General features: G+C 40.4%; 1 protein-coding gene across 1 annotated transcript; it reads right to left on the minus strand.

The window, feature by feature from the left end:
• Positions 1-179: 179 nt before the first annotated feature.
• Positions 180-27,483, minus strand: PLAA (phospholipase A2 activating protein). The gene is made up of 14 exons (XM_073345539.2): positions 27,164-27,483; positions 21,901-22,094; positions 19,470-19,570; positions 19,253-19,373; positions 18,749-18,916; positions 17,368-17,503; positions 16,681-16,850; positions 15,806-15,963; positions 14,647-14,866; positions 12,999-13,067; positions 12,140-12,214; positions 10,977-11,078; positions 7,169-7,333; positions 180-941 (listed from the first exon to the last, which is right to left on the minus strand). The coding sequence occupies exons 1-14, from the start codon at positions 27,481-27,483 to the stop codon at positions 376-378; spliced, it is 2,565 nt and encodes an 854-aa protein (XP_073201640.2). The 3' UTR covers positions 180-375.
• Between the last annotated feature and the right edge of the window lie 259 nt (positions 27,484-27,742).

The raw sequence follows: 27,742 nt of genomic DNA on the forward strand, positions 1-27,742 counted from the left end.
AAGAGACTGACACATACTGAATCAACAACTTCCTTTGTTTCCTTGTTTTTTTCCCCTCCTATGTTTCCTTCCAAGTACAGACCTGGTTTGACCCTGTTTAGCCTGACATATTTAATGAGCTCATCACTCAAGACAGTATAGTTCATACCAGCGTCTCATGTATCCCAGACAGTAAAACATAATTTACAATCAGTGCAAAAGTTTATTAGGTTGTTCCACTCATGACAAGTTAGATCTTCATCAAATTTGAAATTCTCCCACAGTATTTTTTCAGTTATATTCAGTCATGTAAAATATGAAAGGAAAAAAACAAACAAACAAAAAAACCCAACATTATTTCGCTATATTCCTAGGTGCCCAAGTGCTAAAAAAAAGTTACAGCAGATTAAGGACAAACCTACAGCATTTGCTTACTTTAGCTGGTTCTGATACAGAGGCATATTTTTTAATTTGAGAGTCAACTCCTAGAGACTTGGCTAATTGCACAGCATTTGTATCGTCACTGATTAATGTCCCAAGAGCCACAAGCAGTCTAAAAATGGCTTCAAGGTCTTGAACAACTTCTATGACTGTGCTGATTACTGACAAACACTGAGCTTTTCCCTCAATGTTATTAACTTTATGTAACCAAACAGCATAGTTCAACGTCAACGTGGCCAGTGCGATGTGAATGTTCTTATTGCTGCCCAATTTCAGTTCTATTGCATGTGACATTATTGTGTCCCTCTGTGACATCATGAGCCTCTGGCCTGCCTGGCTGACAAAACAATTGCAAAGAGTTCTAAGTGCCAGTAACTGGTTTGCCTGTTTTCCATTACGGCTTAGAAATTTTAGGAGATGGCTGCTGAATCGTATGCTATCCTTTTCACTGCAGAAATTCTCATTCACGCTGGGATGCCTGATAGACAATCGAAGAATGTCTAATGCTGGAAAGACAATATCTAAGAGACAAGAAAAATATTTTAATGTATTACAAACAATGCAATATCTGTGTAAGAACTCTGGAGAACTTTCCTTATATGTGCAGATCTTTACTCCTGCTTTTGAAAAGAGTACTACTATACAAAGGAACATACAGAGAACAATTAAGATTCAGATAGATCACAACTGCCTAATCCACAAGAACTCAAATATTCAGAAATTCATATCAAAACGAAAATTGTGTACACAGCCCCAATTGTACAAAAAGTTTCAGATGTCTACCAGAGAAACTTTACTGCCATGGGTATTAACTTCAGAAACAGTCACAGTGCTTCCAAGATACTAGTAAACTATCATGTCCAAAGAATTCAGTCTGACAACACTGAGAAGACAGATACTTCATATGCAACACAGTTGTTTCACAGGTGTTGTCAACTTTTTTCAATGTAGCCCACATCTAAATAGCAAGCATATCATGGGCAACCTCCCATTCCAGATCTCATAACAGTCTTTGTGACCACTACAGCAACTGTTTACATGGAAAAGGAAAATATTTAGTGTATTTTCAGCTGCCCACACTATGTGTTTTATCCAATTTGAAAAAAAGTGGAAAGGATGCCATCAACTTGAATCCTAGTTTGTATTTCTAAAGTAAGCTTACAATATGAATAGTTTCAGGTACTACACCTGCCTCCTAGCTCACATAAAAATATCTGTGGCTATAGAACCACTTGAAAACAAAAAACAGCAGACACTGAACAAGGGAAACTGACAATACTGAAACAGACTATATACAAATATACAACTTTAAAAGGAGATTTTTTTCCACCCTTGTAGGCTGTAAGGATAATCTTGGGTGTTATTTGTAACAGTTGGTGAAAGATTTCAGGCAGAAATTTGATTTTTAAGTTGGCACAGTCCCTTTAATTGGACCAACTACTGATCTCCATTTTAGTTTCCCCAAACCATCTATTCTGTTCCTTTTCCTCTCCTATACATGCTTTCCTGCCCCCAAATCTCCTCCACTCCCTCAGACACACTCCCCTGCACCCCCACTTCCCTGAACAAGATGTCTAAGGTACTAAGAAGTCCAGGCAGTTAATTTCCTGGATATGCTGCCCAATTCCATCTTCCTCTGGACATTCTTCCCTCTCTGGTGGCTGACAGCTCCAGTCCCACTGATGGATCCTATTTTTCCTTTTTAGCAGCAGGGCTTTTTTACCATCAGCTGCACCTGGTCCTCCTCTTCACATGCACCTGTTTTTACAGGCATCCAGGCTCTTTGGAATGAAGAGACTGTACACCCGTAAAAGCACTAGAAACATGTAGGTGTCAGCACTGGTCTACAGAGATGTGGGAGATTGTAGTATGGTTCACTGCTATGTTTCACAACTTTTTATCTAATGTACAAAAATCCATATTAAATCTCTTAAATGTGATTTGTTTAAAAAAAGTTAGTTTTCTACTTAAAACGTTGCATTAGTTTGATATAAGGTTAATTTTAAATTCAGTTTCCTCCGAGTTCAACAGACACAGTGCACCCAATTGATTTACACAGGCTATAAATCTCAACCTGACTAAAGAGCCACCATCCGCTATGGTGAGTGCTGCATTGGGGGGTTGTGTTGTGGTGAATATCCGAGTGTCTGTCTGCTGTGACCATTTGTTTGGCTGATGCTAGTTGCAGGCACTGTTTGACCGTGTGGCTGGTTGTTTGAAAAGTGTGAATTGGGAGTCCTTTGTTCCAGGTGGGCCTTGAGTGGTTGATTGGAGGGACGGTTTTGAGCCTGGGCAACTGCTTTGAGCCAGCAGCCTTATTAAAAAAAAGCAAACAATTGTGAACTGAATGAGCTGCGAACAGAAGAGAAGCAAACAGGCAGTTTGCCTGTGGAGATTTCCCACAGAGCTTTTGCCTTTCAGGCTTCTGTGAGCAGTAAATACAACATCTGAAGAGGCTCTTAGAAGGAAGACAATATGGATAGTGAGCGATCAGCTGTTGCGACCGGCACAGGATGTGCCATGTTTGTCTTTCTCCTAGAGGATAGAAATGACTTCTGTACAAGTGCAAGCTGGTCTCCATATTGGAAGAGAAGATTAAAGGACTAGAGACCCAAGTATCGACCCTGCGTTGCATCAGAGAAAACGAAGACTTTCTGGACAGAAGTCAGTGTTTGGTACTGCAGGCACAGCATGCTGAAGAATCAGAGGGCAGTGCAGAACATGGAAGAAAATTGGCAGCATGTGACCTCCAGAAGAAGAAAGAGGAGAACCCAAGTACCCCCAATGCAGATAGAAGAAAAACTGTTTTCAGGCTCTCTGCACAGGTACTACTGTGGAGAATGGTTTGGAAGAGTCATCTGAGGGAAGGGATCAGGAGACCCCAATCGACCGGAAAGCATGGGTTGCATTGTCCTAAGGATGGGAGGGGGTGGGGTGGGACCACCATTCCCAAGAGGAGGAGATGGGTGGTGGTGGTGGTGGTGGTCGGGGACTCCCTCCTAAGGGGGAATGGAGTTATCCATCTACCGTCCAGACCAGGAAACTCAAGAAGTGTGCTGCTTGCCTGGAGCTAGAATTCAGGATGTGACGGAGTGTCTGCCAAGACTGATCAAGTACTTGGACCACTACCCTTTACTACTTCTCCACGCGGGAGCCAAATGATACTGCCAAGAATGACCTTGAGCGGGTCACTGCAGATTATGTGGTTCTAGGAAGAAGGATAAAGGAGTTTGAGGTGCAAGTCTTGTTCTTGTTTATCCTCCCTGTTGAAGGACAAGGCCCAGGTAGGGACCATCGTATTGTGGAAGTAAATGCGTGGTTACGCAGGTGGTGTCGGAAAGAGGGCTTTGGATTCTTTGACCATGGAATGTTGTTCCGGGAAGGATTGCTAGGAAGAGATGGGATCCACCTAATGAAGAGAGGGAAGACCATATTTGCAGGCAGGCTTGCTAATCTAGTGAGGAGGGCTTTAAACTAGGTTTGCCAGGGGATGGAGACCTAAGCCCTGAGGTAAGTGGGATACCGAGAGGAAACACAAGGAGGAGGGTGCAACAGGAAAGGCCTCCTGATTCACACTGAGAAAGTAGGGCAATCAGCTAGTTATCCTATGTGCCGGTACATGAACGCAAGAAGCCTGGGAAACAAGCAGGAAGAACTGGAAGTTCTGGCAGTCAAGGAACTATGATGTGATTGGAATAACAGAGACTTGGTGGGGTAACTCACATGACTGGAGCACTGTCATGGATGGGTATAAATTGTTCAGGAAAGACAGGCAGGGGAGAAAAGGTGGAGGAACTGCACTGTATGTAAAAGAGCAGTATGATTGCTCAGAGCTCCAGTATGAAACTGGAGAAAAGTCTGTTGAGAGTCTCTGGGTTAAGTTTATAGGTGAGCAACAACGGTGATGTTGTGGTGGGTGTCTGCTATAGACCACCAGACCAGGAGGATGAGCTAGATGCGGCTTTCTTCGGACAACTAAAAGAAGTTTCCAGATCACAGGCCCTGGTTCTCCTGGGGGACTTCAATCACCCTGACATCTGCTAGGAAAGCAATACAGCAGTGCACAGACAATCCCGGAAGTTTTTGGAGAGCGTTGGGGACAACTACCTGGGGCAAGTGCTGGAGGAACCAACTACAGCCCGTGCTCCTCTTGATCTGCTGCTCACAAACAGGGAAGAATTGGTAGAGGAAGTACAAGTGGGTGGCAACCTGGGCAGCAGTGACCATAAGATGGTCGACTTCAGGATTCTGACAAAAGGAAGAAAGGAGAGCAGCAGAATACAGACCCTGGACTTCAGAAAAGCAGACTGACTCCCTCAGGGAAGTGATGGGCAGGATCCCCTGGGAAAAGCAGTCCAGGACAGCTGGGCTGTATTTTAAAGAAGCCTTATTGAGGGCACAGGAACAAACAATCCCGATGTGCAGAAAGAATAGCAAATATGGCGGGTGACTAGCCTGTCTTAACAGAAAAATTTTCTGTGAGCTTCAGCACAAAAAGGAAGCTTACAAGAAGTGGAAACTTGGACAGATGATTAGGGAGAAGTATAAAAATATTGCTCGAGCATGCAGGGGTGTAATCAGGAAGGCCAAAGCACAATTGGAGTTGCAGCTAGCAAGGGATGTGAAGGGTAACAAGAAGGGTTTCTACAGGCATATTAGCAACAAGAAGGTGATCAGAGAAAGCATGGGACCTTTACTGAATGGGGGAGGCAACCTAGCGACAGAGGATGTGGAAAAAGCTGAAGTACTCAATGTTTCCTGCCTTGGTCTTCAGACAAGGTCAGCTCCCAAACTGCTGTACTGGGAAGGAGGTGAGCAGCACTCAGTGGTGAAAGAACAGGTCAAGGACTATTTAGAAGAGCTGGACATGCACAAGTCTATGGGGCCGGATGCAATGCATCCGAGGGTCCTGAGGGAGTTGGATGATGTGATTGCAGAGCCATTGGCCATTATCTCTGAAAAGTCATGGTGATCAGGGGAGGTCCCAGACAATTGGAAGAAGGCAAATATAGTGCCCATCTTTAAAAAAGGGAAGGAGAATCTGGGGAAACTACAGCCTCACCTCAGTCTCCAGAAAAATCATGGAGCAGGTCCTCAAGGAATCCATTTTGAAGCACTTGGAGGAGAGGAAGGTGATCAGGAACAGTCAACATGGATTCACCAAAGGCAAGTCATCCCTGACCAACCTGATTGCCTTCTATGATGAGATAACTGGCTCTGTGGATATGGGAAAAGCAGTGGACGTGATATACCTTGATTTTAGTAAAGCTTCTGATACAGTCTCCTACAGTATTCTTGCCAGCAAGTTAAAGTATGGATTGGATGAATGGACTAAGGTGGATAGAAAGCTGGCTAGATCGTTGGGCTCAACGGCTTGATGTCTAGTTGGCAGCCAGTATCAAGTAGAGTGCCCCAGGGGTCGAACCTGGGTCCGGTTTTGTTCAACATCTTCATTAATGATCTGGATGATGGGATGGATTGCACCTTCAGCAAGTTCGTGGAATACACTAAACTTGGGGGAGATGTAGATATGCTGGAGGGTAGGGATAGGGTCCAGAGTGACCTAGACAAATTGGAGGATTGGGCAAAAGAAATCTGATGAGGTTCAACACGGACAAGTGCAGAGTCCTGCACTTATGACGGAAGAATGCCATGCACCACTACAGGCTGGGGCCCGACTGGCTAAACGGCAGTTCTGCAGAAAAGGACCTGGGGATTACAGTGACAAGAAGTTGGATATGAGTCAACAGTGTATCCTTGTTGCCAAGAAGGCTAACAGCATATTGGGCTGCCTTAGTAGGAGTACTGCCAGCAGATCGAGGGAAGTGATTATTCCCCTCTATTCGGCACTGGTGAGGCCACATCTGGAGTATCGCATCCAGTTTTGGGCCCCCAACCACAGAAAGTATGTGAATAAATTGAAGACAGTCCAGTGGAGGGCAATGAAAATGATTAGGTGGCTGGGGCATATGACTTATGAGAAGAGGCTGAGGGAACTGGGCTTATTTAGTCTGCAGAAGAGAAGAGTGAGGGGGGATTAGATAGCAACTTTCAACTACCTGAAGGGGGGTTCCAAAGAGGATGGAGCTGTTCTCAGTGGTGGCAGATGACAGAACAAGGAGCAATGGTCTCAAATTGCAGTGGGGGAGACCTAGGTTGGATATTAGGAAAAAGTGTATTTCACTAGGAGGGTGAAGCACAGAAATGGGTTACCTAGGGAGGTGGAATCTCCATCCTTAGAGATTTTTAAGGCCCAGTTTGACAAAGCCCTGGCTGGGATGATTTAGTTGGGGTTGTTCCTGCTTGGAGCAGGGGGTTGGAATAGATGACCTCCTGAGGTCTCTTCCAACCCTAATCTTCTATGATTTCCCAGCTGTAGGCAGAATACAACTGAAATACTTCAAAACTCAAGTACTGGTACACCTAATCGCTTCCAGTTGGGCCAGTTTCAGCTTAGTCCAATGAGCTCCTGAGAGGATGCATTCCGTGAAGTTTTGGAGGTTTACAGAGTAGCTTTTGAACATCTGGGTTTAAACAATGGCAGAACGACAGGCTTTTAAGTGAAACAATCATGGAAAAATCTAAGGCACCATAATACAAAGTTAATTACTTTCCTTCCTCAAATAACTATGGATGAATATTTTGAGGGAACAGATACATTGTGGAGGTACAACTCAAAGGAAGGGATAGATGAAGAGGAGCTTCCCAATTATCTCCTGCCCATCCATATAATGTGTTTATTTCATACCTTCTGGCCAGTTAATTGCTTTCCACAAAGTTTGAAGTTGTTGTGCTGTTGGTGTTTCTGCAGAGGTATTACATGTTACAAAGAGTAATTTTTCTAGGAGTATCAGATCATCTTCCGTTAGCTTTTGTTCTTCAGGTGTGCTTCCATTAAGTTCCTTTAGTTTGCCTGTGCAACCAAAAAACCCCAAAAGGTTAGTCTGTGCCAGTAGATTTTCACCACTTGAAATACTTACAAAGCACTTTCCAGAGAATCTCAAAACATTTTAGAAACATCGAGTCCCCTACTATTTTCACAACTTTTCTTCTGTAGATTTTTTGCACAGAAATTATTTTGCTTGACTTCACCACCTTTCAAATTCAGTTTTTCACAAATGGCTATTTTTCACAATCATCATTTCCAAGATCACCCAGCAAGTCAGCAGCAAAGCTGAGGTACAATCCCAAAATTTAGATCCTTGATTCCCTGCTCTAGCCACAATATTGAATGAATAACATTATCTCTGGCATAATCTTGTCTCAGAGAAGTCTGGACTTCCTAAGATTAAGTTATAAAAATACATCAATAATATTAGTTCATACTTTATCATTTTGAATTTCTCATTAAGAGACTTGATATTAGACTCAAGAATGTTCAAGAAAGAGCTGGTTACAGAAGTAGATAACACTATCTGCTTTTGAAAATTTGCAACAAAGTGTTTTAAAATAGGGGGGAGAGATTTTGAACTCATATCTATGATACTGAAACATGTCAGCTGACAGTGGTAAAGGATCATATCACCACAAATTAGTTTTGAGTGTTTATAGCTGTATTTTTTTCCCCTTATCTTTTGATCATCAGGGTAGGTAAAGTATGGGAAGGCTGGGTAATTCAAAGTTAAACTGAGTCAAGATGTGCTCGGAAACAACTGAAATCATCTTAATATGTATACTTCCTTGTTAAGTGCCATGGAACATCTAATCACCTTATCATTCAAAAAACCTTTGAAACTAAAATTAGCATAATTGAAACTAATTTAAGAACAAAATGTTTATAATATATATAATATATTCCAAACTTTTACAGCTTGCCACAAAGTTTGATTCACTGATGCACATACACCTTCTAAAAGTCACAAATTCCAGTTCTAAAGAAAATTAGAAGCAGGAGTACCACTTCAACTACCTCTACCCTTTCTTGTCAAATTTATAGAGGACAATCAATGGGAAGTCCTGGAAGGACTAGTTGAGAGTCTTTCTTGAGAAAAAAACAAACAAATAACTACACTAAATTTGTAGTTGGGGGCTCTAGCTCCCGAGTTCCATACTCTTATTGTTTGAACAATTCACTCAGAGGGCTAGTAGGAAAAACTTTCCTGGGTGAGTGATATCAACGTTTGCAGAATCTATGCTTTCATAAAAAAAAAAATTCTAGCCCTTGTGGTTGCAAATTTCAGTTCTCACAGCTATTACTGGAAACCCTATGGGCAGCAATTAAACTGGCAAAAATTAGTCAGTTTCATTCTCCATCATATAGGGAAAATCTAGGAGTAATAGCAGAGGCAGGACTGGAGCTATTTACTAGAGAGAACTCCCCACAAATGAAGGCATGGGATTAGCAGAGACCACCACTCAAGCAATCCGCAGCTTATAGAGTTTGAGGAAGAATGTTCTCTCTCTACCATTGGTGTGTGAAGTAGTGGTGTGTGGGGTACTGCTGCACCCCCAGGTTTTATGTAGGGCTGCTGGCCCCGCGCCCCAGCCACTGGTTCTGTGCATAGAACTGGGGGTGTTTCCCCTGCCTATGCCCTGCTCCTGGCCCTCCGCCTGCACTCTGCTCCCTAACCCCTCATCTCACCTGGGGCTCAGGTCCTAGCTGCCAGCCCCAACCCTGCTCCCAGGCCTCCACTCTTGAGGCCCCCGTGACCCCACACCCAACCAGGGCTCTGCGCTTGGCCCCGCACATGGAGTCCTGGCTGTCGGACCCTGCTCAGGGCTCCGCTCCTGGCCCCATGCCTGCCCCCAGCTGTGGCCTCGGCCCCTTTACCCCATCTGGGTCCCCTGCTCCCAGAGACACAGCCCTGCTCCCAGCCTCGGGGTAGGATGGGGGGGGAGACAGGGGTAAGAGGCTGGCTTTCAGCACCCCCACTACTAAAAATGTTCCAGCGCCACTGCTCTCTACCCTCTAGCAGTCTGGGTTTGGAGTTCACACTGATCAGATATTTTCTAGTACTGAGTACAAAATACAGAACCCCAGGAGGTGGTCAAAGGACAGCACCCTGGTAGTAATCCCACCACTCTTCATTTTCCAAGCAGCTGGGGTAAGGTTATAGGCATGTTAGCCCTGGACAGTGAGACACTTTATTTTAGTTCAGTCCTCTGGCTATTGGGTATTTGGTACATTTTCAAGCCCCATAAGGTGGGAAGATGGGGAAAGGGTGATCATAAAATCTCTCCTTCCCACCCACATTTATGCATCATTTCACTTTCATAAGCTCTTTAAGGTAGGACTATGTCATCCCGTAAATGTGTATAGCACCTATCTCATTTTGAGTTACTATCGTATCAAGTACAGTTTTATAGGACTCCCTAGGTACAGAAAATACAGACAAAAAAAAGAAGGGAAGAGATTTTGGGGACAGATGAGACAGAAAACATAGGGGAGGAAACAGAACGAAATAGCAAACGATAAAGGGGGAGGGAGGGTCGAGGGAGAGTAAGAAAAGTAAAGTGACAGTGAAAACAAACACTATGATCTACTACAGCAAAGAGAGTGGAGTCAAGGCAGAAAAGGAAAAGTCTAACAAAAGCAAGGTACATTTAAATGAATTCAATAGAAAGTTTGTTTACTGTAAATTACAATTAAATACTGTACACCAGTTGTTCTCAACCAGAGTCTAAGGCCCCCTGGGGGGCCGTGAGCATGTTTCAGAGGGTCCTCCAAGTAGGGCCAGTGTTAGACTTGCTGGGGCCCCTGGCAGAAAACTGAAGCCCCAACACATGGGGCTGAAGCCTGGAGCCCTGCCACCTGGGGCTGAAGCCAAAGCCTGAGCAACTTAGCTTTGCGGGGGCCCCTGTGGCATTGGGCCATGCAACTGCCCTGCTTGCTACTCCCTAATTCCGGCCCTGGCTTTTATATTCAGAAAACCAGTTGTGGCACAGGTGAGCTGTGGAGTTTTTAATAGCATGTTGGGGGGCCTCAGAAAGAAAAAGTTTGAGAACCCCTGGTGTACATGACTGTTTTACTTCGTGGGTTACACAGGATGTCAGGCTAGATGAGAAGACTGTCCCCTTTGGACTTGGTCTAGGAAAGTGCAGGGGACATGACTGTGTAACACAGCACGGAGGACATGACTACCCAGCATACTGGGTGAATTTTTCAAGCCCTGGCTATACATTCCAAATCAAAGGATGTCCTCCTGAAGCCAGCAAGGGCTGGAAGCATTGTGGAGTTTTATTGCAACAGGGGGAGCAAGACTTGTATCACTCAGATTCACCAATTCAGTAAGCAAAATCCCCAAAAAGAGCAAGAATAGGCATGCAAGATTTGTATTACAGGGAGAACAAAGTATATATTTTATATAAAAAAAATTAGTCCCTTGTGAAATTCAGTCTAGACTCCCAATTCCCCATGGTCTGGATTTTCAAATACCCTTCCATATTGTAGGTCTGGCTGGAGCTGTGACAAAGATATCCATTGTGCAGGACTAGAAGGTTGGAGAGGTGGTAAAAATAATGTAGCTTCTTGGAGGGGTTGAGAAAGAGTGGAGAATTAGTTTAACCAAAATTAGATTTAAGAATTTTAAAAAAACCACACACACACAAAAACTCACCCAATATTTGTGTGGGGTTGGCCTGGTCAAAAGTGACAGCTTCCTTCTTTGGAAAATAAATATTTTCAGTGTTAGCATCGGTTGCTTGATAAGCACCTCTTCCTACACAAGGTAAAGATGATATTAGAAATTCAAGAGAGAATAGTGTTTGATAACAAGTAGTAACTTCCTTTCAGAAAGTTAAACTTGCTGGCTATATATTTCTATATTTGTTGCTCCTGCAATTTGTCAATAGTTATGCCATTAGTGCTTACAATGGTTACAAACCCAAAAGGCCATAATTATAAACATAATTAATTCATAACTGGATTTTTTCCAAATGCTTTCCTACACAATAGCAAGTGCATAACTAGGATTTCACTGTAATCCAAACAAACATCATTCAGTTCACAAACTTTTCATTGGTTCAAATATTCCAAGATCAGAAGGGATAATTGTAAACATCTAGTCTGACTTCCTATGTATTAAAACCCACATATCTCCCCCAAAATAATACTTAGAATTGGAGAGTAGATATCATATTTGACACACGAGTATGGACAGTCCACATTTTAATAAAAAAACAAAACAAAACATCCCTTTATCTTCATGGTGTCATATTCACAATAAAGAGGCTAATGTAAGGTGGTCTGCCTGGGCTACACCTACATTATTTGGAATTGAAGTTTGAGAGATTTCTTTGGAAAGGCAATTTCCCCTCTCTTAGCAACGCATTATCAGATTTGATCTATTACCTGTCATTTATTTGCTAGAATTACATCTGAAAAGAATCAACTCACTTAGTAGAATTCACTTAGCCATTTAAAACTGACGATACTCTGGTTGGTACCACAGACACCATCTGTATGAGCGGAAACCTATTTAACATACTAAGAGAGATAGTCACCCTTATATTCCTTTAAGGGGCAGATTAAACACCACATACTTTGATGTTTCACTCTACCATTCCCACTGGAGCACAGAATAGAGGAATACAAAAGATGAAAAATGTCTTCCATTTTTCCAATAATTTCAAAGGGTGAACAGGCTTCCTTTTACTACAGCTTTGAAAACAATTGAATTTAATATAAAAATCTCATCTCAAGCATAATCTTATAGTGTTAGAAGAGAAACTGAAGTGAAAGATAAGCATAACCAATTTATTTGCAAGATGAAGTCCTTACCAGTAAATGGATCAACTACTCCACTTAAAGGAGCTAACACATTTGATGCAGAACCAGGGACATAGCGACCAGCACCTAAAAGATGGCAATTGAGGGATTACATTAATGTATACCACTCCAAGGCAGTAAAAGGATAACTAGTTTTTTCCATTATTGATGAAATTATATCACACAGTCACAATATCTGTATACCCCTTAAAGTAAAATGTTATTTTTAATTAACTAAAAAAAGTTATCCTCAGCATTTCACGCAGTTTGAGGATTGTGCTACACTGTGGTATGCTAGCTATGTCCTGTTTCTTCTAGCACAAAACTAGAAATTAAAAAATACAAGCCAAACTGATCCTTCTCAAGTGCCAAGTGATTGTCTTATCCTCACACCAACAGTTGTGGTCACAATCCTGTTAATCTGAAAGTGTTCTATACTATTACATTAAGACAGGTCACTCAGATAAAACCAGAGTAGTAAGAAGATACTGAAGTGTAAAATTCTACAGAAAAAACCCAACTCCTAGTTGGCCAAGTGACTTAACAAAAGTTTAGCAAGTATGAGGGTTAAGCACCTTGTTTCCTCTGCAACTGGAGTGGTGGTACATTGTAGAGGACAAACTGAACCCTGTGAGGTGGAGGAGGGAGCCTCATATCACTTCTCCTCACAGTGGATTATCACAGCAGAGAGTCAGTCCTGGTCAATCTGAGTCAAGAGGAGTCAATCTGATCAAGATTGTGGCCCCCAAAATGAAGGGATGGGTAGAAATTTACTGCTCTTCGTTGGCCATTGGTTGGGCCTAAATAGGATAAAAACCCACTTTTTGATGCCTGCCAGAGGCATCAGAACAAAAATCAAGTTATGTAATACCTGTGAATGGATCTGGTGCAGGTACAGCATTGGACCCAGATGAAGAGCCTGGAACATAGCGACCACTGCCTGTGAAGTAGTAAGAAAAGGAAAGCCAGTTTATTCTCTTATGCTGATGATAATTTGTACTGAAACCCATTAGTCTCTGCACTGGTCACTCTTCAGACAGCAAAGTGGCTCAAAATGAGGCTGAATTCAGTTTGTGCCTTAATAACCCTTAACTGTGGGATGATAAAGATGTTTTGCAGGGGGTTTTTGTTTCTAAAGAAAATTAGACACACACACACACACACTTTCTAGTCATCTAGCCAAGACAACTGAGCACTTTTTATTTTTCATTTAAAAAAGGTATACATTTCTACACGTTTGTTGTGACCTTCAGCTTCCTAGCAAATTGCCAAATCAACCATTTATGTTGCAAAATTAAGGCATTCTTGGGTTAAAATCATTCCATTTAGACTGAGATTTACCAGATTTGTAATGTATCTCCAAAAGGAAGCTATTAAAAGTCTTGCATACAAAATTATGTCTGTTCATTGAGTTTGACTACTCTCAAGAAGTCAGCTCCACACATTTAAAAAAGACAAATAGGTTAAAAATGTAATTTATTTTTAAAGTAAAATTTTTAAAAAAAAGTTTCCTTGCTACTACTACCACCTTATTAAAATCAATAAATTCCCACCATGTATGCATTTTACTTCTTGTTCTTCAATGGGACTGGAAAATACACATACTAGTCTACCCTATTTAGGTTCTTACACCTTGTTCATTACCATCTGAGTACTTTCTAGAGACTTTCAAAAGACAAACTGGGTGAGGTAATGTCTTTTATTAGACTAACTTAGTGCTTACAGAGAACTTCTCTTTAGGTCTAAGTAAACAGAAACACTAATATCTGTCAAGTGGGGTTTCTCTCCAACCCCAAGGAATGAACTGCATGTGTATGTTCTTATTAGTTATTTCAACAGTTTATGAAAATCAGATGCAACTGGATTATGAACTAGCAAAATGCTGAATACATTGCAGGGGAATGTTTCAATCTCAATAGAACTTGTAACTGAAATATAAAAGTCTTAACATTTCTATTCAGACTAGAGATTTGTTTTTAAAACACTAAAGCAAAAAGAAAATTGTACTACGATCCCTGAGTTTTTAAACTTAAGGTAAAAAAAAGTTATGCTGCTTTGAAAAGCTGTGTTCCTATTACGGATTATAAAAAGAAAATTAAAGAGTAAATGGAGTAATTTTTTGTTGAAGATTCAATTTAACAAAAAAAATGCAAGCCCAACACAGCAGTTAAACTAGTAACAATTAAACAAAATATAGAGGAAGTCAATTCAAGTACAGAAGCTAGATCAGGCAAAGCCCCACGGTAAATCAGTGTCTTGCTATGCAAGTACTGGATATTGAATTTGGAATCTTAGTGGGCTCATATTTGCATGGTAATATACAGAATGCTTTCCCAGCATTCTGCTAAACTGATGTCCCATATTTGTGACCATGCCAACTATATAAAAATATGTTGTACGCTGCAGACAGAAAAAAACATGCACCTTATAGTTTGCAGTTTTAATTCAGAAAGATATTAACATCTGAAATCTTAAAGTGTCCACCAGTGATAGTTACCTGTAAGGATTTTTTCTTTTACCTGTAAAGGGATCTGAAAATCCAGTGTCTGTATTCCCCAGCGTTTGCCCTTTGGTGTTGTCTATAATAAACTTGGCCACCTGATCCAGAAACATGGCATTTAGATCATTCTTCTGCAGGAAATTGTACGCAGTCAGCCAGGGATCATCACTGATGTTATATGGCAATTTGTAGGAAGGCCCATTTTCATTCACATCAATAGTGAAAACATAATCATATTCCTTTAAGTGGAAATAAGTCAAAAAGGTGTCAACATCTTTATCTACAGATACATCAAATGTGGACTGTAAGAACAGTACAGGCAAATGATGCCAGACTAAGATTTCTGGTTTTGAGAACATGAATATCCTTGTTATCAGACTTCATTAAAAAGTAAAATATACTACTCTCCTATGCTGACTGTTTGTCTAAATATTTTATTTTAGACAATACTGGACACAGTTAAAAAACAAGCGTGGGCTAGATTAGTAAATTTTACCATGAATGGAAGCTACAGTTTCCCTTAGAGTGCAGAGATGTTCCTTTTGAAAGGGGCAAAGGATAGGAAAACTGAAATCACACTTGTGTGCGTGGCTTTTAGAGACAAACTAATACTAAAAATAATTAAGCAGACACATCACATCAATTCTTGTGAACAAGTTTGGCCATCTACAGAATCTGTAGAGGTTAGAATAGATCAGAGGCACAATAAAATGCAGTCTTGAATGTATGTATGTATGTATGTATATGTAGCATGACAAACTAGTGACCTTTTCAGACATACAACTACAACTCTCACTGAAGTCAACAGAAATTGCAGGTACTGAAAAGCAGGCCACAAGATAATCAAAATCTAATGAGACATTAACAGTAAGCTATAAATGAATAAGAACTCAATCCCGAATAGTAAATTAAATACTGCCTAGAGTGTATGTAGTTTTCCACATCAGCTAGTTTGCTCCAGCAAATGCATTTCAGAAATATTAAGGTACATACTATAGGCAACTACAGTATCTAACAGTTCTGCTGTTTGTTAGACCTAGGATCTATAATGAAGTAATGACAAGTACCCAACTTATTTTAAAAAGTTTATTCCAAACAATGACTGGAGTAATGTGGGGTTTTTTTGTATGAAGAGTTACTAGAACATCAATACGATGATCTAAGAAAACTTTACATACCTTTCCTTCAAATAAAACCCTTCCAGATGATTGCTGTGTGGCTCCAGACGAGCCGACCACTTCACCAATCTTGATCCACCTCCTTTCACTAACACTCCACTGGTAGGCTTCAACTTTCCCATTATCTTTAATTAGTCGTGTCTGCCCCTCTCTTGTTCCTTGAAATAATTAAAAAAAAAAAAAGACACTATATAGCTAGAGAGAAATAAGATAGTGAAGCAGCTTCCAATGAGAAATAATGTTTCCAAGTACACAAACCTTCATATTTGGCACAGGTTTTGCCTTCTGACTGGAGAAAAAACCAAAACAAAAAACCAAAACCATCTTTCTGCTTAAGAGCTATCCAAATTATCACTGCTTCCTTTCATTTCACTTGGCTCCGTTCTTTTCTTATGGAGATCCTCATTCTGAATTAAGTAAATTTACGATAAAATTTTGATGCAATTAAGACAGTTTTATTTCAACATTCATGGGTTTGAAAGGGTTAAGTTTGTTTTGTAACTATTTTTTCTTTTTTCGGAAAACAATGCCACATCAAGTTGTCCCTTAGTCACATTGCTAAACAAAAACTACTGCACTGGTGCATAATAAAGCTATTAAAGGCTCATCATAAATGTAATCTGTTCTATTTCTAGGAAGAGATAGAAGAATATCAATTAAACCCTCAGAAACAAAATATTTTATTAGAGGCATAACAGAGCCTCCATAATACCAGTGAACACAGAAGAATGAAATTAATTTTTTTGTTAAAGAACACAAATTTAAGTGATCATCAAAGCCTTCTCCATCTCCAGGAGAGATTAAGCTCCTTATAATACAAAACCAAGGTTTATTGTTTGTTTGTTTTTTAATGCAATAGAAACTGAAGAATTTACCAGGTTCTTTCAGATGTTCTCTTCCAGGAAGATCATCAGCATTAATGTCTCCCAAATCACTAGTTTTAGGGTCAATAGTTGCTTGGGAAAGTTCATTTTCAAAAGCTTGAATCTCCTCAGAACTCGCTGTCCGCTCCAAAGACTCTGTAAATACTCTGATAATCCCATCGCTGAATGCGGAGAAATAAAACACATTTAAAAATGTAATCTCCATCATCTGATATGTCAAAGTGGTTATGTTCCTGGTATGGAATAAAAGTTATTTCTAATATGAATTTATGTCATTAGTTAATTCTAATAGGCTAAAAATCAGTATCTGCTATACAAAAGATTCGGTTCTCATGCTGGCGTTCTATCATAAAGAAATAAGCAGACAAAGAGCAGAGGTGCCTTGAGGCAGCATACTTCTATCAAATGGACTTTGGTACAGAATAACTGCTAGCCTATCCATGGTACTGAACTTTAAAAACCAGCCACATTTCCAAGGCACCATTTCTTCTGACATTCTCAGAATAGTATAAGTGTTCTACTGAAACGAAGAAAATATAAAACTTCCTCCAAAATAAGAAATGTTATCCTGGAGCAAGGCACTTCTCCCATACACAATGATGCATATAATCAATTTGACAAAGTGCTTTGCAAATGCAGCTCACTACATATTATACAGACAGAGTGAAGTCTGGATACCTTGTGCCAGCCGCGATGTCACCATTGTCTAACACACAGCAGCTCCAAACAGACTGAGCTGGAAGTCTGATTATCTGAGCACATTCCCCTCGTTTCCAGATCCTAAGTGACCTGTCCTCTCCAGTGGTTACAAAATCTGGGGAAAAAAAAAACAAAAACAAAAAACGAACATATAGAAGTTTAATATAACAAACAAAGATAAAAAGGTACAAAGTACCTTCCCGCAGGTAAACAATTAAATACTTCTTGCATCTCCTTAAAGAGGTCTACAGGGAAAGCAGTGTAAAACAGTCATTACTCATTCTTCTTTCTGAAAAAAGTGCTCAAGTGTGTAAACTGGTGGGCTGAGCCACTAGCCGGCGAAGGTGAAATTATGCTCTAAACAGCACAGTTCCAGTTTCCTTCTCAGGGGTTTATTAACAAAGCTTAAAAAGCCAAAACAATCTCACCATCATCAGGTCATTGTCTTCCCCCTGGGTCTGCAAGACTTCAGTCTTCACAGCCCTCCCTAGTGGGGGCTTTCTGCCAGCTGGCTCCTGCCCCCTACAGGTGTCCCCTTTGAAGGCCTTACAGGTGCAAGAAAAAACAAAAAAAGTCTCCTTCTAGGTTCTTCCCAAACCCTGGGCCTCTCCCATCTGCCCACGAGGCAGGAAACCTCATATGTGCTCAACAGAAAATAGCATAACTAGGAGAAACATGCGACCTGCTACTACAACTGCCAGTTTTAAAGAGTACAAGTACTGTAACAAGTGCACTGAGACATGTGCATGCACCCCCGAGGCCCTGTGCTCTGTTATGGTGCTTTACTTTTCACCAAGTGTGCAAACATATTCTATACATCATAGAAAGATCTTATGATTAACACACAAACCTGAGAATCAACTTCTTCTGTGACCTTGGGCAAGTAACAGTCCTGAGCCTCTGTTTTCACATCTAACTCTCTGACATGTAGTTAAGATTACATAATTAACATTTGCAGCATGCTCTGAGATCCTTCTGCAGAAGTTGCTACAGGAATATTAAGTATTGTCTCTAAGACTATTGCTATGTACAAGTATCATTTTTGCACTATGCTAGGGTACTGATAGGCAGATGGCAACCTGGGCTGAATTCCTGGCCCTGTTGAAGTCAATGGGAGTTCTGCCATTGACTTCAGTAGGCCAGGATTTCACCCGATTCCCAGGACCTTTCGGATCATATCTATTTTCTGAGCAATTTTGAACCCAGATGTTCAAGAACATTTCTCCTCCAGTGACATGTTAATTGTCCAAGCAGAAAAATACAGAAGATATAATCAGAGTTCTTTCATCAGCATTCTATAATGGTACCAGAACTACCATTCATTTTGAAAAGCTATTTTACTTTGGAAGTAAAGTCTTACCTTTACAACGAGGGAAGACAGATATGCTGTATATGTAATTTGTATGTCCGTAATAAATTTGAAGACACTCGCCCGAGATCTGCCACCTTCGAATACTGGCATCATTAGCACAGGAAAGAAATTCTGTGTCACTTAAAATTGCTAAACCTCTCACACAATCTTCGTGTCCTTTATAAAGGAAAGAAAAAGGTTTTATGAACAACCAAATATTGCTTTCAGCAGCAGCAGCTTAACATACCAATATCTTATTTTGCAATTTTTTTATCCTAGAAACTGATGTTTAATAACGATCCAGCTTTAAAAAAAATTCCTTTGCTTAGCACTTTCTGAAAATCAGGCCTCTTTAACGTGTCTCAAGTTGGGTACCCAAAAATCACTAGCCACTTTTCAAAACTCTTGGTCTAAATATTAAGTTACTTGAATCCACGAAATTTTCACAAACAGGAAGTTGATTCATAAAGATGTCAAATTAGAAAATACTCTCCATTTTACCCAAATACTTACCAGTGAATGTTCTCTCGCATCTGCCTGCTTTCCATAGCTTAATAGTTTTGTCAGCTGAACCAGTCAACATTAATCCCTGTTCAGGCAATATCTTCACTGCCCATACTGCAGCTGTGTGACCCTGTGAACAAGAACAGTGTTAGAATAGCTAGAGAACAACTGAATTTACAAAGCTGTTCAATTATTCATTTGATATACTCATGAAGAACTACTATACCTGCAATGTCATCATGCATTTGTCATTCAACCAGACTTTAGCTGTGGTATCCCATGAGCCACTAAGCAATGTGCCGAATTTCCCAGATGAAAGGCTGCAAACTGGAACAAACAGTCAAATCAGCATTGACACACTCCTATCCTCTGCCCCTTTCTTATTCCAGTAACATATGGAAGGAGATTTTTCTTATGTTAGCAGCATATATTCATGGAATGCAATTTTTTTTTTAAAGTTGTTTCCAGGGCAAGCCCTTGGGCCTTTCCTCTTCTACTCTGGAAAGGGAATTTAGCATACTTGCAGTCACAGTGCTAACTACAACTTAATGCTTCAGAGGACATCTCTGTAACACAGAGGACCACTGGAGCCAGCTGGCAAACGGTTCACTGTTCTGTGACAGCAACTCCTAGCAGGCCGGACTAACTCACTACACCTAGCACACAGCTTTCATGGTATTTATCCATAAATGATGTCACGTAAGAGCTTAAATGAAAAGCATCATGCTGATTATTAACATCATTGTGAAATATATGTATAATGAAAACACGTTCCTAAAGTCTGAATCTAGACAGGGCTCACAAAACAGGTTTCTGCCAGACAGACAAAGGATGTATATTCACCTGTCTCGGCTCACACATAAGTTAAGCATAGTAAGCCAATACAATTTACATATGAAGTAAGCCAATTTACATATGAAGTCAACTGGGAGGCAATGAGACTGAACCACAGCAGGTTGTCCTGTTTCTGAGGGCAGCCAATGAACTTTGGGGAACATAAGGAGAAAACAAAAAAAGACACCCCTTTAACCTGCACCTAGGAAGTAAACGAACAACGCATTTACATTCATGAAAACGGGATCCCAACCAGACTTGGTTGGAGACGCTGCAAAAAGGACATTTATTTATTTTGGGGAGGGAGGGGGAGGAGGAGAAGAGATAAATTGGCTCTAGACAGGAGATTAGTCTGTTAAGTTTAGCCTCTAGAAAGCATGTATTGACTTGGTTTTATACATAACCCTTCTGGTTTCATTATCCTTACTCACTAAAGTAGAACCTCAACATTATGAACACCTCGAGAATGGAGGTTGTTCGTAACTCTGAACAAAACGTTATGGTTCTTTTCAAAAGTTTACAATTCAACATTGAACTTTACTATGCAGAAGAAAAATGCTGCTCCCCTCCCCCCCCTTTTTTTAGTAGTTTACATTTAACACATTACTGTACTGTATTTTTTTTTGGTCTCTGCTGCTGCCTGATTGTGTACTTCCAGTTCCAAATGAGGTGTGTGATTACCTAGTCAGTTCGTAACTCTGAGTTTCTACTGTACATCTTAAATCTTGATTTTTGATAATAAAACTTATGATAGTTTTCATAATAAGTAGACCTTAGTGCTATGGTATTGTACAAGGAACTGATCCCAAATTGAATCATTCAAGCTGATGTGTCTACTGTACCCTTGGGGACAGCATACCTGGTATTACCATGAGTGGATAAGGGGCGGAACACAACAGGGGAACGCTTCAGAGAGTCTTGGGTCTGAGTATACCTACTGTTAACCTCCAAGGCAACATAAGAGTTGGTATAGCCCAGAAATTGATTGGGTAAGTAACAAACTGGAGGTGTCTGGGAGCTGACTCCCAATTAAGCACAAATAAGTCTCTCTCACGCTGGAGGCAGGGGGGATAATAAGGTGACTCTCAGTGTACATCTACACTGCAGCAAAACATGCCTGGCTGGCACTGTGAGGGGGTGGGTCCCCAAGCATCTGAAATTTTATAGCCCTGCAGCCTGAACCCTGAAGCCCAAATCAGCTAACACAGGTCAACCACGGGTATGAGGGTATGTCTACACTGCAACGTAGAGTCCAGGGTTTGAACTCAGGCTCAACCCCAATCCCCCTTCCACCTACACACAAAATCGCTCTAAGCCAGGGCTTGGACTCAGGAATCAAGCCCTATTGCTTTGCAGTGTAGACACATCCCCATTTGGACTCATGCTCTGGGAGTCTGTCAAAAGTATTCCACAATCCCAGGGCCAACTTTATTTGTCCCCTGGACAGTCAAGTTTGGAGCAGATCTCATGGTTTTTTGAACAGTTTGTAAAGTCCCAAGTGGAGCCCTAATTCAGTACTGAGGCACCTACGTAGTACCACAACACAAATATTATTAATCCACATAAGTAATTATACATTATGATAGCTGTGCCTTGCTCTGCTGAAAACATGAGTTACTGTGACTAGTGTACAGAGAATCTGAATTTACAAAACCTGCTGATAGCCATATTTGGACGTAATTCACAATGGAAAAATACTAAAGAATTCTAAGTCTTAGAAAAGCCACATTTTATGAGCCATATTTTATTTTAACCAAGTTAAAGACAATTTGCATTAGTTCCAGCTTTCACAAGGGGAATTACAAAACAAGACCTATACTTACCTGTATTTTTGTGACCCTTAAGGACATAGAGCGGAGCTGTGTTGTCCAGTGTGAAGATGCAAATATTATGGTCATTGCCACCTGTTGCAATTAGCCCATGAGGATAGTTGTCACTTGAAGGTATGATGCATACACAAGATACAAAATTGGAGTGGCCACTCATAGTATGCATTTCAGTAAACCCCCTGTTAGGACTAAACAGATAAACAGATCAATAAATTTACATTTACAGAATCATAAAAGAAAACATACCCACATCAATTTAAGCTACAGAATGCACTTTATATTCAAAAACTCTTGGACTGATATATATTAACAATAGGCTGAGTCTTAGACAGAAAGAAAAACAGAGCCTTGAAAAAAAAATACAGTTTTCAAATTTTGCAGTATGGTAAGCAATATTTAAACCTGGCCATTTAGGTACTAATAACCTAAAGGAGTCAAGAAGTAAAGCTACTACTTATAATAATATTTACATGTAGGATAGGAGGATTTTTCTGGATAAAGATTTTTGAGTGTCAAGTACTGGTCTTTTACTGAATCCCATGTCCATTTTTAAAGAGTACTGACAAGCGTTTGCAAAAGTAGAATAAAAAACACTAAATTATTTAAATAGCTACAGAAATTGAGAATAATAATAAATTCAGAAATAAAGTTAGTAAGATTTTAAGAAATCTGATTATCAAGCTGACTGCCACTTCGTACTGACAAATATTTAGAAGTTCTCTCCAAAATCAACAGATTTTTTCTTCCATTCTATTTCTTTGCTTCACTTACTAATATTTAATACTTAAGGCTCATGCTGCAAATGGGCATTGTACTACTTTCCAATAATTTGTGTTTTCCTTCCTACACATGCAGTTAGCTTTTTAATATGCATTTTGTAATAGCCCCTTAATTTTATTTTACATTAATTTCCTTTATTACAGTCAGAGAGTGGGTTGAAATTGTTTTCATAACCCATCTGGTTAGGTTTAATAATAATATAGGCTTCCTGAGACAAGACTAAAAACAGCAAATCTTTGATGTAATAATATAGCTATCAAATAATACAATATAATATTTTAATCTAGTATCTAAAACACCCCTTGTGATCACAAGTCAAGATTTCTGCAAAGGGGTAAAGTTAACGTGCAACTGACCTTAATTTCAGTACTGAACCATACAACTTTGATGTTGCATTAATAGTTCTGTTTTGAATTCAAGTTTTTTTGTTTTGTTTTGTTTTAAGGAAAAGATCATTCTTCAATAACTAAGACGACACCAATCGGCAAATTATTTATGCTTATGTCATTAGAAGACATGCGCCACTGGCGAAAGGCTGTCTTACCACTACAAACTAAGGCCCCAACCCTGTAATTGACTGTGCATGGGCAACAACTCTCCTCTCTTTTGTTCCTTCCTCCCTCCCCAATGTGAAGTACAAGTGGCTTCAATGGGGGACTGCCTGCAAAAATTCTTTTGCTGAATCAAGGCCTAAGTATTCACTTCTATACTCATGCTCAAGCATGATCAGGTATATACCTTTATAAGCATGTATGAGCAAAGGTGAGGGTGTGAGGACTGTACAATTTTCATAACCTGTAGAGCCAATGAACAGATTTTTGAAGTTTTGAACATTTACAGGGTTGCAATTGTAAGCATCTCAACTTACAAAGTGCCTGTTGTAATACTGTTTTTTTTTCACATTCTGATTTTGGATTTTTCACAGCTACACCATAAATGGACAAAAATCATTTACTTTGAAATACTCATATTTTAAAGAGAATGTCAACTAAAAATCACACTTCTATCTAAAGGTTTTTTGTTTCTTTTTTTAAAACTTATAAGACACACCTCATATTAAAATAAATTAGAGATTCGAGAATATTTCTATATTTTGGTTTGTTTACATAATACTTGACGGCTCTCTGTACACAGTTTCAAGGATTCCTCCGAACAGTCAGTCTAGTTGAGAGAAAAAGCCATTAAAAATATAAAAATCTGGCAACCTACAGAAGTTGGCAGGTACTGAACCTGAAACAATTTTAAATTAGCTTTCCAGGTATTGTATGCAGCTGTGTGTCTACCTCCTTGAATGTCTCAGATGCACAGGAGTCAGTGAAAATGTTATTTAACCCCACACTCCAAAGGTTTTCTTGTAAAAATCATGATCTTCCCCCCACCCCTTCCTTCAGCTTCTCAAGTGCTACATGTAGGTTGAAGTCACAATACAAACAATAGTGGAAGTCACAATAGTCAGCTAAAACCTCTCCTCCACCAAAAAGTAGAAGAACAAGGGCTACATCCAAAATTTTGTATATGATAGCTTACTCATTGATCCCTTTCTGCTGTATCCCTATAATTTCCTAAAGTGGACATATTGCTATTACCCACATTGTGATCACTAACATAGTGGTGGAGAACTAGAAAGAAAAACAAACATGATAAAAGGGAGAGATGTTCGCCATGCTCTCTCTCTTCCACCTCCATCTACAGACACCACCACCAAGCAACTGAAGAGCTGATTAAAGGGGAGAGCCTGGCTGAAGGGCAACCAGCCAGCCTGTTGTGAGAAGCATCTAAGTTTGTAAGGGCACTGAAAGTGTTAAGATCAGCTTAGAATGCTTTTTGCTCAGGATGAATAAAAATCAATGATTAAAAAAAAAAAATTGGATTGTTTTTATTTAAATAGAATTTTTTTGATAAAATGCCTTTTGAGGAAAAAACACCTATGTAAAGATAGTTTTAATTAAGATACATTAGAGCTCAAAGAGCTCTCATCATGGAATAGGGATTATAAATTCTAATTCTATAGTATGAGACAATAGTGTCATGTACTGTTTAAAAAAAGTTTTGTAAAAGAGTTCCAATAGTTCATGAATTAGGGTCCCAATTTTATGGGGTTCCACAGGCTTCTGTATAGATTATTTAGGTTAATCTTTCTATCTACCCAACGGGACTTAGTGCTCAGTCTAGAAGATATATTCAGGGATGCTTAGTTTTGCAGTTCTCAAACTGGATTTTTGTCTCCCGAGGTAACATGCTTGTTAACAGCAAAAGTGTTTTTAAATAAATATATAGAAATGAGAAATAACAGACCTCAACTCTATTGTCCCTCTGCAATTTTGTGCACACAGAGTCAATCTCTTACCTCTCTTTAAGAGTGCAAAGTTTCAAAAAGTTCAATGAATAAAAGATTGTCGGGGGTGGAACAGATCTGGACAAGGAGAAGAAGTCTGGAGATAAATGTGAGAAGCGAGGGACATATGCCTGTTTTGTTAAAATATTGTATGTTTGCTGTTGAAGAAAAAAATCCAGAATACTTAATGTTGTTGTTTTTGTAAAAAAAACAATTTAAATGTTTGTCTGGTGATGTTCTCCTCCTAATACAGCCTGGAAAGAAAATCCTCCAAATATTAATGATTAACCTGTTGAATTGGAGATAGTTCACCTCCCAATAACTTCATAAATATCTGCTTCAATTATCTTTGGTAAATGAAATAACCAAACACTCATTCGTTTTCTGATACAGCTGTAAAACTAATCTGAAAAGTTTTCAAAATAAATCACTGTTTAAAAATGTATAGTGTGTACCTTCTAAAAATGAAACCTACATCTATCTCTGAGTTGTGAAGAATACGTATTAAGGTTGTAACAACCAACAAGAATGCCCTTTTATGTAGAAAACCATGATTAAATCGAGTCTTCTTGACTAGTGATTTAAATCATGATTAAATCAAATCCACCCTAGTTTTTCTTTTATCTCATTTGACCAAATCGGACTTGTGCTTTGATTTATAATCACTTAAACAAATTTAGTAACTACAAAAGATTTTGTTCTAAAAAATTTTATAGAAAGAGCGGTCTCATTAATTTGGAAGAGAGGACAAATCCCTCTTTTGTGATAAAGTTGTTAGGAAATGTTAAGAGTCTATTCCTCTACACTTTCCCTCACCCAAATCACAGTTTTATATAACAGCCTCCTGGCAAAATATTCAGACAAACTTGTCAATTGCTTCTTTTTCCACTCTGTTAGAAAAGAAAGTGTATACCCACTAAATCAATGATATGGGTCACAATTTTAAGCTGTGCACATAGTAGGAAATAGGTTTTGCTGATGCCCCAAGTATACATTACATAGCAGTGTATACATCTACTGATTATAACAAAGGATTGTGAATCAGCTCTCAGTTTCAATTCCTGACTCGCTCTCAGTTTCAATTAAATGACTCACAGTGTGACCCTGGCAAGTCTATTTAGAAACAAAATTGTACAGTTGTTTGTAACACCTAAAGATTTTTATAACTGAAAGCAGTCAACAAAAAAGTTTCTCTCTTTTTCAGTTTGTTTTGTGCATTGGACTGTACTTTGTATATAAATAGTGTCAGCGCATACCATATCTGTGTATTCAGTTTCTACCTTGCTGAAGAGACCATTGTGAACATTAAACGAAGCACAAATACCCGTTTAAAAGACCTGTAAAAAGAATTTTTAAAATGTAGAACATTCTGATCTGTCAAAAACTTGAATGACTTTATTTTTAAAAACTAAGTTTACAGTAGCACTTTAATCTCTTATTGCTTCAGTCATCCCATCTATAAACAGGATTCACACATTCATAGGAGGGATGAGAAAAATGTAGCATCCGTAAAGCACTGAGCTAGTGAGATAAAATGAGCTCAAAGAGCATTCTTCCCTGAATTCCCCAAAAAGTAGACACAAGGACTACACTTTACGATCACTCACAGAGCAGCCGGCTATCAAGTTAGAACAGACTCTGCACAAAAAGCCCTAATAAAGAGCCACCACAAGTCTGCTCACTCCACAGAGCTCGGTGTCGTTATTAAACTGAGAGATTCTCAAGGTGTTTAGAGAAAGCCAATAAGGCTGTAATCCACTTTTAAACAGACACCCACATATATTTAGCAGCTAAGGCCAGCCACAGCAAGAGCAGGGAGATTATACTCCTTTGCACTAAGATTCTGAACGCTGAAGGCCAATTTCACCTGTGAGACACGTACCCACAGCAAGGAGCCAGGGAAGAGTTTAGCGCCTAGAGCCCAGAAGGAAAGATCAGAGCTAGCCCTGGCGTTCGCGGGGGCACAAGATGCCCCTATCACAGGGGAAGGCTGGGTTAAAGCGGACCCTCATCTCCTTTCTCCCGCGGGCCTGCTACCGGCGCAGCACAGGACTGGGGGGCGCGAGACACGGGGGGGGGGGGGACGGTCGCGCCACATGCCCCCGAAGAGCCCGGTCCCGGCCCGGTCTCTTCAGCACTCACCAGTCAGGGGCCCACAGCCGGGCGGTTCGGTCCCGGGACACCGACACGAAGCCTCCCGGCGGGAACAGGCCGTGACTCAGACCCCGCACGTCCAGCTCGTGTCCCGCCACGGAGCAGCGGAGCCGGTAAGTGCCGCCCGCGCTCGCCATGGCCGCGGCTCTCCCTGCAGCTGGAAATCTCGCCTCAGCCCGGGAAAGCCGGCGGGCAGCGGAGGTACGGGACAGAGAGACCCTGACACAGCAACCACTGCCCTTCCCTGCGCCGGAAGCCGTCATCAACCAGTGCCGGGCCTCCGTCCCCAGAAGGCGGGGAGACTGCATATCCCAGCATGCGGAGCGCCAGGTGGAGAGGAAAGACCAGGTCGGAGATGGCGCGATGTATGCTGGGAGTTGTAGTCTCTGTAGCGCACAACAGTTAAAAGGTGGCGCATTGCATGCTGGGATTGGTAGGCCCTTACTACAGCGGGGAGCTTTGTAAGTTGGGACTCGCAAATTGCAATGTCCGAATGTCCTTTCCCAGCGCCCCTCTGTGCGGAGGTTCCCCTAGGCCTTTCCGCCTCTCCCTGTATTGGGGGGGGGG

Source organism: Lepidochelys kempii, chromosome 5 (genome assembly GCF_965140285.1).
Source record: "Lepidochelys kempii isolate rLepKem1 chromosome 5, rLepKem1.hap1, whole genome shotgun sequence".
In the NCBI taxonomy this organism is placed as follows: domain Eukaryota; kingdom Metazoa; phylum Chordata; order Testudines; family Cheloniidae; genus Lepidochelys; species Lepidochelys kempii.

Coding starts and splice junctions, on each gene's coding strand:
- PLAA (XM_073345539.2), bottom strand. CDS start 27,483: ATGCAGTCTCCCCGCCTTCTGGGGACGGAGGCCCGGCACTGGTTGATG. Junction 19,571..21,900: donor TAAGGGTCACAAAAATACAG/GTAAGTATAGGT, acceptor TGTTTGTTCCAG/TTTGCAGCCTTTCATCTGGG. Junction 17,504..18,748: donor TGTCTTCCCTCGTTGTAAAG/GTAAGACTTTAC, acceptor TTTTTTCCCCAG/ATTTTGTAACCACTGGAGAG.